The following is an 11,721-nucleotide window of genomic DNA, read 5'->3' as shown; positions in this document are numbered from 1 at the left end:
GCACATACCCTTCCAATGTCCATAACCCCACCACCCTCTCCCTATCCCGCTCCCTCCCCGCCCCCCCTGCCCCCCCCAACCCTCAGTTTGTTTTGTGAGATTAAGAGTCTCTTATGGTTTGTCTCTCTCCCGATCCCATCTTGTTTCATTTATTCTTTTCCTACCCCCCAAACTCCCCACATTGCATCTCCACTTCCTCATATCGGGGACGATCCCAGTTTTATTTTTTTAAAGACATCTATTTATTTATTTGACAGACAGATCACAAGTAGGCAGAGAGGCAGGCAGAGAGAGGGGAGGAGGCAGGCTCCCTGCCGAGCAGAGAGCCTGATGCGGGGCTTGATCCCGGGACCCTGAGACCATGACCTGAGCCGAAGGCAGAGGCTTTAACCCACTGAGCCACCCAGGTGCCCCTATTCTGGACATTCTATTTAAAACTGGGATCAGGGGGGCGCCTGGGTGGCTCAGTGGGTTGGGCCGCTGCCTTCGGCTCAGGTCATGATCTCAGGGTCCTGGGATCGAGCCCCGCATCGGGCTCTCTGCTCAGCGGGGAGCCTGCTTCCTCCTCTCTCTCTGCCTGCCTCTCTGCCTGCTTGTGATCTCTCTCTGTCAAATAAATAAATAAAATCTTAAAAAAAAAAAAAAAAAAAAAAAAAAAAACTGGGATCAGGGGCACCTGGATGGCTCAGTGGGTTAAAGCCTCTGCCTTCAGTTCAGGTCATGATCCCAGGGTCCTGGGATTGAGTCCCGCATCGAGTTCTCTCCTCAGTGGAAAGCCTTCTTCCTCCTCTCTCTCTCTGCCTGCCTCTCTGCCTACTTGTGATCTCTGTCTGTCAAATAAATAAAATCTTAAAAAAAAAAAAAAGAATGTCCGGAATAGGCAAATTTATAAAGATAGAAAGTAAATTAGTGATTGCCTAGGGCTGGGAGAAATGGGGAGGACGACTAATGGGTACAAGTTTTCATTTTGGGATGTAATGATCTAATATTCGATTATGGTTGATGGTTGCACAGCTCTAAATATACTAGGAAACATTGAATTGTATGCTTTGAACAGGTGATCTTTATGGTATGTAAATTACATCTCAATAAAATTTTTTAAAAACCTAGCATGCGGTTTAGCTTGATTAGGATGGCCAGTGAGGAATTTCCGTGAAGCTGTTTGGTAACAAAATAAAGATTGATTCATTTTAACTCTAGAGGATCACGTGGGTATTTTCCTTTAGAATGAGCAAATCCATTGTGTTACCAGCAACCCGAAGATCAAACCACTGACATTTCTGACCAGGAAACCCCGGGTTTGAAGAGAGAAAATGATGGTCAAAATCTGTACGCTGTAAGACGAAAAACTTTCAAATTTTTTCCCTTTCTTTTGAGGGGCTAAAGCATGAGGCAACTCAGATGATAATAGCTAATACTTATATGGCTTTTATTATGTCAGATACTGTTCTAAGTGTATCATGTTTATAAAACTGTTTACATCCTTTCAGACACTCTAGGAGGTAGATGCTATTCTTATTTTTAGATGAGAAACGGAGGCGCAGAAAGGTAGAATACTTTGTTCCTAGGAAATGACAGACCCAGGATCCTAACCCGGGCAGTCTGGCTCATGAGCCCATGCTTATAATCACCTTGCTAGAGGTGTACCGATTCAGCCTAGTCCAGGGTCACTTAAAGTTTATCGCAGGTGAGCAGTAAAGAATATTGATTTCATTAATTCCCCTATCTTTATAGCACCCTGGGAGAAAGAAGGTCAATAGTTGTTGTGGTGGGTCACTCTTTGACACTTCATTGTAACACTGGCTTTAAATTATTTTCCTGGAGACCTGTAACTGCAATTATGTAATTTTCCTCTTATTCTCCACTTTCTACTTCTTCCCTCTCTTTTCTCTGTTGGCCTTTCTTCTCTACAACTTCCTTCCTCATGAACCCACCCCTTCTTTCTCTAGTCTAATAAGCACAGTTCACCATACACACAGGAACATGTTTTTGTTTTATGTTGTACTGTTTATTGAAGAACTTGTAATTATTGATACAGATTTCACTAGTTTGGAATGGAACAATTTGCACATGGGGCTAGACTTCTCACCCTCTCTTCTCTAATGCAAACAAGTGTGTTGTTAGGCTTATAAACAGATTTGTGGGAGGAATGATTAAACTTACTGAAAACCTGATTATATATACTTATTTTCTGTTTACTAAAGTATATCACTTAAGGGGTAATATTTTTGCTAGCCCAGCCTCTTCAGGATATTGCATGTAAGCTAAAGTCATAAAATTGCTTTTTTAAAAAAACAAATATCTTCTCATAGTAGCTACTCCGTGTTAATTCCTGAGATTTCACTAGAGCATTTTTTTCCTCTAATAGCTTTCTCAGTGTCAGAATTCAGTTGTATTTTGGGCTGAGCCAAAGTCACTGTAAACACTCTTTTTGCATCCTTGTCTTTACTATTTATTTAGCAAATAAGAAAAACAATTTAATGCATCATTGCTTAAGATGACTAAGAGAGGGGCCCTTGTGTGGCTCAGTCACTTAAACGTCTGCCTTCGGCTCATGTCATGATCCCAGGTTCCTTGGACCAAGACCTGCATCAGGTTCCCTGCTCAGTAGGGAGCCTGCTTCTCCCTCTCCCTCTGACACTCCCCCTGCTTGTGCTCTCTCTGTGTCAAATAAATAAAAATAAAACCTTAAAAAAATACTAAGGGACCTGGTAATCTTAAAGTGGTAGTTGGAATTTTGGATTATGAAATAATCCACACTTGAAATAACCTCATAGCCATTTGGTTATAATTTCTTGGTTTAGTTTTCTTAGTTCTTTAAAATTTTTGAGAGAGAGAGAGAGAGAGAGCATGCCAGTAAAGGGGTGGGAGGCAGAGGGAGAAGGAGAGAAAGACTCTCAAACAGGCTCCACACCCAGTGCAGAGCCCGATGCAAGGCTTGATCTCATGACTACCAAAATGAAGAGTTGGGTGCTCAATTGTCTGAGCCACCCAGGTGCCCCCCAGTTGTCTTACTTTTTAAACCACTTCCGAGATGACATGACACCAGTTTGCTTTTCTATAGAAACTGCTTTAGTATTTGTTGAATGGCTCAGTGGGCAAATGTGCAAAAATATTATGAGTGGTAAAAGCACGATGAACAGTTTTATAAGACAGTGCGGCATTTTATTGGGCCAACGACTGTTATCTCAGCATGTTTATCAGCTTTTTAGTGCCTTAATGTCAACACAACCAAGACAGAAATGGAACTGATAACGGATTTATTATAGTAAATAGGAAATATGATTCAATCGGATTTTTGGGCAACATGCACCAAATAAAAATAAACCTAAGCAAATAAAGAGACCCTCCTCAGGCTCTTGGTCTTACATGACTTTGGTCCTCTCCAGTGTGCTGAAGCAAATGGATCCTGCTTGCCCTATTGTGTAGGAGGCATTTTAAAGAACCAGGAATTGCTTTGTGCATTAGAACAGACTCTGAGACCCTTAACAGCTGCATTGGTTGTTTCTAGGACTCCTCCTGAGAGGGCTCTTTGAGCCCAGTGGCTGATTATGGTCTCAACAGCTTGTAAATCCAGTGAACATATGGCTGGGCAGTAGCATGTTAAGCTCATGCACTTTACACTGCACGGTTGATCCATTAGGGGGAGCACATCTTCCCTTTCAGCAACTCAGCAAAACTATGGCTTTAAGGCTTCAAGTGCATCATGACGGTTCTCCTGGCTCCATGTGATTATGTTTTCATATTCTCATGCCTACTTAGCGCTTTATGGTGTTGCACAAAGCAACTAACTCAGAAAATTTGAAGAGTGAAAGCACATTGAAATTGATACCTGGATATTACACAGTGTCATATTGATGATGCAGTTGTAAGAGGTATTCTTCAACTGCTGTGTCCCGCTAGTCCAGATTTCTAAATCTGCAGATTAACTCTAGCAGTAGGACAGATCAATAAGCTTCCGTTTGTTAAAAAGAAGCAGCAACAACAGCAACTGGTTAACTCCCTGGTATGGTTTATGCCTTCAGGAAGCCATGTACGTTTATTTCTTTGAGATCTTCATATCAGTGTGGTCTTTTCATTCATGGCTCGCTCTTGACTTCTCTTAGCAAATATCCTAGGCAAACTATACAGTTTAAGAAATGCCAGCAAAAATACGAATCAAAATTCTTATATATGTTTAGTGCTCCTTGACCTAGTAATACTTCTTTGTAGAATTTATCCTAAGGAATTAAACAGATGTGTCAAAGATTTATACACAAAGGTATTTATAGTGGTATTATAACAGTGAGATATTGGAAATAACAAATATACAACTATAGGGGAGTGGTTAGAATATTATATACTCATATGTTGAAATAACATGCAACCATTACTAGTCATGGTTTATAAAAATTTAGTTTATTTTAGAGAGAGAGAGTGAACATCAGGAGGGGCAAAGGGAGAGAGACTCCAACAGACTCCTCTCTGAGCTCAAAGAGGAACACGGGGCTCAATCTCAAGACTCTCAGCTCTTGACCTGAGCTGAAACCAAGAGTTGGGTGCTTAACTAACTGCGCCACCCAGGGGCTCCACAAGTCATGTTTTTGAAGAAAAGTTAATTACATAGGAAAATTTGCACAATATAACATTAAGTGAAGAAAACACATAGAGAATAATGGTGATCATCTCTAGATGGTACAATTATCGGCACCTTTATGATTTTCTGTATTTTCTAAAAATTTCTGAAATGAACAAAAATTATTTTTATAATCAAAAAGGAATAATGAACCTCATATATATACATATATTACATATCTCTGAAAGAAATCCCAGCAAAGCTGGGGCAATTTTAGCACCTAGCTCTTAAAAAAATGTTTGCGGAATAGGTAGACCGATAGATGGACAGGTGAATGAATGAATAACAGTTGACACTTGCAGGTAACATTAACAAGTTTATATGACTGTAGGAATAACAAATGAAGATTTGTTAATTAAAAGAAGATTTCAGACCAGTTTGAAGGATGTTTGAACCAGCAGTTTGAAGGATGGCATGGGAGGTACTGAAGGAGTCACAAAATAAGTGCGTGGCGGATGGAATTGTGGTCTGGCCTTGGGTCCATTGCTGCTCTTGTTGCCTAGCTATCAACACCATGTTTCCTCTTATTCTGTGTGTGCCCTTGAAATATATCTCCTGCCTGCTATTTTCATTGGTCTCTATTCAGTTTGGCCATTGACTGAGCAAGTGTGAATGAAATCAAAGTCATGAGTTCATTTTCCATTTGAATCAGTAAATACTTTTCCATATGGGGAGAAGATATCCCAAGGCCAACTCTCAGAGATGGGCTTTTTAGACAAGCGGGAGCATTTGGTAGATCAGGGCAACCAGCCTCTAACTCTTGTGAGACCACTCAAAATGCCCCTGAACAGAGGGTTGTGTGTTCTTATGTTCTTGAGAGTAATACTCTGAAACAGGTGTGCTGTGCATAATGTTAGCTATCCAGAGAAGTCGTAGAAAACCTAGTCATATCACAGTTTTTATAACCAATTCACAAGCTCTTTATGGTAATTATAAATGAGACTGATTGACCTATATTCTGTCCTACAAGGTTGTAATATCTTTTTGGCTATTTTGATAAATTGCTAAACAGGATCTGGTTTCTTTGCAAGTCCACCAGGAGACAATATCAAATGCATGAATGAAATCTAAATGTTTCCTCCCCAAAACATTCCCTTATCTGTGCTGCAACCTGTGTCAAAGAGCATTGCATAGCATTCTGTATCTCTGCTCTTGGTGGCTTATTAAATACTGTGTCCATAATTAGAGTTACTCTTAAACCCCAGTGTGTGATAATAGTGCCTTGTTTGTATCTGCTGTTTCTTGATCCTGCTCAGGTATTAAATTTGCTATTTGTCTTTTTCAACCTGAGTCCTCTTTCATCACTCATTATCAAAAACATTCAGGGGTTAAGGAATTCACAGTTTGGAGCCCAAGTGTCCTTGTCCTGGAGGCCATAATATCTATAGATAGGACAGACTCCCTAAATTGGTCAGCTGAATATTTTATTCTTCAGGATTTTTTTATTCTTTTTTTTTTTTAATTCTTCAGGATTTTTAAGGATGAGGAAGAGAACATTCTTTGAGTACTATCTGCTGTAGTTTAGGCATTTTCCCATACATTATCCAAGCTAATCCTCTCTAGAATCATATAAGGTAGGCATTATTACCCCAGTTTTGCAAATGAGGAAACTGTAGCTTTGACAGTTTAAACAACTGAATCATAATTTCAACACTGGTCTATTGGACTTCAAAGCCTGTGAGTTTTCTACTCAACATATTGCCTCCCAGGGACAGCACGGTTTCTTGCACTGAACCTAACAACACAGCAGTCACCTAGCTTCCCCTCAGCTCCTGCCTTTCTCCTGTAACTAATTTCCATTCCACTTTGCTTGTGTTACCTTGGCAAGATCAGTCTTTTGCAGCAAGGCTAGGAAATTAAGCTTTGACCCACCAGTAAGGAGGACATGGATTTGAGCCGGCTTCCCATCTTGTCCCCCAAACCCAGTTGCTATTTGTGTTTTACATAGTTCCCAGTAACTCCTAACCCAATCCAAGAGAGTGCCTTATTGCTGGCATAAATGACACTTGCTGGGTGCTCAGCACTTCAGAGTGCATTGGGTTCCATCAGCCATTTGAAAGCCAAAAAATTCTTCAGTTGTAGGAGCATAAAGCCTGTTGCGGTGAAGGCATATATGATCCTCCTCTGGGCCGGAGTGGTAAACAAAGCAACTGCAAAAAAAAAAAAAAAAAAAAGTCTACCAAAGGAGAGTTGGTGTGTATTAGAATAGGTAGTGAGCAACAGGCCATTTGTGCTGAAGATAGAGGGTGAAAATAGAAGGGGATTTTCTGGAATATGGAAATGGAAAGGAAGGATCATTAACCTCCAAACAACTGAGGGAAGCCAGCTGGGAGTTAATCCAAGACTGAAGGGGAATTAAAACCCACGTGCAAGACATCATGGTGTGGTGCCATACTGCCAAGAGGAGGATGGCCAGATTTTGTGCTCGTTCCGAACATTATAGTTTCAGATTTAAATGAAAAATTTCTTGGGCCTCTTGGCATTGACCTGTACACACTGAATTCAAATGCATCCTCAGGCCATCAGTTTAGACATATCAGGGGTTAACCTTCCAAGGTTATTTTGGCACCAAATCCCAGACAGATTTATTCCATTCTCTCTTGGTTTCTTCTTGCCTTCTTTAGTTGTCCACTCAGCAGCTTTCTAGGAGATAATCTAGTTGAGGGCCTTAAGAGGCAGACTTTCTAGGAATCTACGTGGAGACCAGGAGATTAAGAAGGGGTTACAGGGAAGCTCAAGGAGACTGATGATATTTCCCAGGTTTCTACCCTACTCTGTTCTTGAATTGCTGCTGCTAGGTTTGCCCAGAGGGAGCCTGAACATAATTTCTGGCTGCCAACAGTCATTTTCTGTACCCACAGAAAGCAGGAGGAGACACTGCTTCCTCAACTGGTCTCCTGGGATATGTTGGAGGCATCCTCCTATGCCACTGAGTTTCTTAGGAAAATGAGGATTTAAGAAGGTCAAGCTCAGAGGGAAAAATTGAGTCCAAGCTGTGGAGAGCTTGGCAGTGCCTTTCTTCATACTGACCCCTTTTGCCTCTTTCTTCCCTTTGAGTATCTCAGAATTGGTGGCTCAGCTTTGTTATCAGCAAGTAAGAAGCCAACTGAGGGGAAGGGGTACCACAGTTACAAAAGTGGTGCATTGGGAGGGGTAGTAGCAGAAACAACCACAAGATTGGCTATTTCCAAAGACACAATGTTTTGAACACCATGAAGTGTAAAAGAAGAGTGGCTGTAGATTCTAATTCAGGTTCCTACATTTTAGGCAAACTCACCACCTAAAAAGTCTGATTCACATCAGGGAGGGCAGGACTTCTCACTTTATTATAATCAGTCACTATAGTAAACAGAAGGAACCACCTTGTTTTCTCTAGAACTGCGCTATCTGCTATGGTAGCTACTAGCCCTGTCATTACTGAGCTTTAGAAATCAGACTAGTTTGGTTGGAGATGTTCTGTAAAGGTAAAATACACACGAGATTCAGAGATTTAGCATGAAAAACACAGTGTAGTAATTTTATATCGATTACATATTGAAATATTTTAGATACATTGGGTTAAATGAAACATTAACATAAATTTTGCCTAGTTTTTTTTCTTTACCTTTTTAACATATAGTTACTTGAACATTTAAAATTATATATGACTTGCATGATATTTCTATAGGATAGTGCTGCTCTAGTGCATTCAAAACTAGGATTTGATTTTTTAACATCATTTCAGTAGTACATTTCTTTAAGTAAGTATACCTGTATGGGAGAAACAGAGTCATTGCAAAAGAAAGATAGGAATAGAGATTTGCAAATGAGGAAATGGATTACAGAAAAAAGTCAGCACCCTACCTCAGTTCCTCTCAGTCTGGGGTAAGGGGTGGTCAGCTGCCTGAAGCAAGTACTCTCATTCCCCTAGCTCCATCTGATTTCCTAGTTGGGGTGCAGAGAGGGGAGGGAGCAGGCACTTGGAAAATTCCCTGCCCTTACCGTCTTAGCCATCGAGATCTGAGTGGGAGATAATGGCGATAGGATAGGAATTTTCCCTGGGCCCCTTTGGGCCACCATATCTGGCTGAGAGAAGAAGGAGACATGAGGCGAGCCCCTTCTTCACTCCCAGGGCCATCTGGTAGAGCTGCTGTCGCACCTCCTTCTGCCAATAGGCATAGATGAGTGGGTTGAGTAGGGAGTTGCCCACACCGAGCAGCCACAGGTACCGTTCTAGCACCAGGTAGAGGTAGCACTTCTGGCAGGCCACCTGCACAATGCCAGTGATAAGGAAGGGGGTCCAGGACAGAGTGAAGCTCCCAATGAGAACAGCCACAGTGCGGACAGCTTTGAAGTCGCTGGGATTCCGTGGAGGCCGGTATGCCCCGGTCATGGCTCCTGTGTGTTCCATCTTTCGGATCTGCTGGCTGTGCATGGAGGCAATCTTGAGCATGTCACAGTAGAAGAAGACAAAGAGGAGTAGGGCTGGGAAGAAGCCAACGCAGGAGAGGGTCAGCACAAAGCGTGGGTGAAACACAGCGAAGAAGCTGCAGGTACCGTGGTAGGTAGTCTGCCGGAATGTGGGGACTCCCAGTGGGAGGAAGCCAATGAAGTAAGACACCAACCACAGCCCGGCAAGGCAGGCCCCAGCCACGAACCCATTCATGATCTGGAAGTAGCGGAGGGGCTGCTTGATGGCAAGGTACCTGTCTAAGGCAATCAGCATGACCGTGAGGACAGAGGCAGCGGCGGAAGAAGTAACAAATGCCATCCGAAGGCTGCACAGGGTCTTCTGTGTGGGCTGAGCTGGGCTGGAGAGCTGGTCTGTGACTAGGCCAGAGATGGCCACACCAAGCAAGGTGTCAGCCACCGCCAGATTCAAGGTGAAGCAGAGACTGACACCATCATTCTTGTGGATCAGCAACAGTACAGCTGCGGCCACTAGCACATTGACAGCAATAATGAGGGAGGCGAGGACAGCAAGGATCACTCCAAATGGCAAAGATGACTCCATGTCTTGAAGTGGCAGGATTTCCACTTACCGGGGCATGCTGTCTCTCCAGCTCCAGTTCTCATGGGCTGGGGGAGGAAGAGCGTTGTTCAGAGCCACAGCTAAGCCCTGGCTGCCACTGGCAGTCCACGCTGGCAGCTTGCCATCTGCGAGATCCTGCCAGTCCCTATGAATCTCACTCTTTCAGTCCTCAGCCTCTTGCCTCTCCTGCTGTCTGAAGGCAACAATCCCAGTGCGGACCTCCCCCTGGACCCTGAGCTAGTCCCTCCCCCTCCAACATCCGAGTTACTAGACAACTCCCAAGTACCTGGTGCATACTGTCTCCCCAGGCTCTCTTCCTTCGTTGATGCTTCAAGGACTTTTTTGGAGGGACTGGGTCACTCATCAGGTCTCCTGTCTGGCAGAAGATATGATTGACTCTAATCACACTTGTTCTTTCTCCATAGTTTGATATTAAACTTCCACTTCTTCTTTTCCTAAGCCTCAAGGACCAGCTTAACAGCTAATCTCGGCTTAATGAAGCATTTACTGAATAACGAATTCTCAGTCACTACTATTACTGCTTTCAATCAAGCAGGATGACCATAATCAGCTGAAGTGGGAAGTGAGGGCAGGCAGGCAATTTCAGGGCCCAGCATGCTTTCAGGGGAGTTACCACACATTTAAGCTGTTTGTTTGTTTGTTTGTTTTAATCTTTTGTTTCCTAACACCCCCGGATTCTAATTCTCTCAAATAGTGTGTGCTGTTCCCCTCTTTCTCATCCCTCAGAAATCAGCTGATTCAGGAGGGCAGGAAAACAAAAGGAGAGAATTGCTAATAGTAGTTATTCAGTTTATTATTTTTTTATTATGTTAGTTACCATATGTTATTCAGTTTAGAATAGATCCCACTCCCTGTCTAAAGCTGCTCTCCGGGGATGCCTGGGTGGCTCATTCAATTAAACATCTGGCTTTGGCTCAGGTCATGATCCCAGAATCCCGCATTGGGCTCCCTGCTCATTGGGGAGCCTGCTTCTCCCTCTGCCTGCCACTGCCCCTGCTTGTGTGCTCTGTCACTGACAAATAAATAAATAAAATCTTATTTTAAAAAAGCTGCTGTATGTTGTGTATACTCATTGAAGACATGTCTCTGATCACAAGTAGTGGCTGCCAGCCTTGCCCTTCTTGATCCTGTAGACCCAGTGTCTGAGACAGGAGAAGAAGAGGTGGGCTGCATTCTGGAAAGCGTCTGTTCTCATGTTTGGTTGTGGAATTTTCCATTTTCCATTGTGGATAGCGTTAGGCTGAAGGGCGGCAGTGTTGCTGAAGCAAATGAGATGTGCTCAGGCTGGGCGCTGTGTCGGTCACTCCTATTTTAGGTTGTATATCCATTTGTTCGGGTACATTAGAACTAACCTTTTGCCTGCCACTCTTGGATACCAAGAAGAGAGGGGTGGGGAGAAGAGTGGTTTGAAGTGTATTTACTCTGTTCAGGTGAGAGCACAAATGGGAAAGGTTAGTGTTTTAAGTGAGGGAGTGGAGAGCAAGGTACAGAGTTGGAGGCAAATATTATATTCCAGGATGTTTTGACAGTCTGAGAGGACCTCTGACAGATGTCTCTTCTACAAAGGAGCAGAAGGGCCATGGTATGGAGGCTCAGTATCCCAGCTGCAAGTCTGAGAACAGTTATTCTTTGGTAGCCTGCCACTGCGCCCCCCCCCCATTAGGAAGCTGACTTTAGTTGCTTGGTACCTGGCCTGATATTATGCTTGGATTAAAGGTTGTGCTCTTGTTTCCTTAGCGCTTGAGTCCATGAATGGACTCAAGATGGTCCTTTTGAAGCCCATGCTCAAACTGGAGAGTGTGTCAGAATCCCATGAAGGGGGATATGCATGTTTGTGCCCACATTCTTGGGCCTCACGTAGAGTTTTGGGTTATTTATGGCTTGGGTGGGCCTGAGAATCTGCATTTCTTTTTAAAATTAACATATAATGTATTATTTGTTTCAGGGGCACAGGTCTGTGATTCATCAGTCTTACACAATTCACAGTGCTCACCATAGCACCCTCCCACCCCCGATCCCTCCAGCAACCCTCAGTTTGTTTCCTGAAATTAAGATTCTCTTAAGGTTTGTTTCC

At 43.0% G+C, this 11,721-nt stretch overlaps 1 protein-coding gene across 1 annotated transcript; it reads right to left on the bottom strand.

The window, feature by feature from the left end:
* Window positions 1-8,600: 8,600 nt before the first annotated feature.
* On the bottom strand, window positions 8,601-9,608 carry GPR119 (G protein-coupled receptor 119). Its single transcript, XM_047716591.1, has one exon. It carries the CDS (start codon window positions 9,606-9,608, stop codon window positions 8,601-8,603), a length of 1,008 nt encoding a protein of 335 aa, XP_047572547.1.
* Window positions 9,609-11,721: the final 2,113 nt, after the last annotated feature.

The sequence above is a fragment of the Lutra lutra genome, chromosome X (assembly GCF_902655055.1).
Source record: "Lutra lutra chromosome X, mLutLut1.2, whole genome shotgun sequence".
NCBI lineage: Eukaryota > Metazoa > Chordata > Mammalia > Carnivora > Mustelidae > Lutra > Lutra lutra.
Note: the sequence above shows the minus strand (reverse complement) of the source record. Positions and strands in the feature narration are given on the sequence as shown.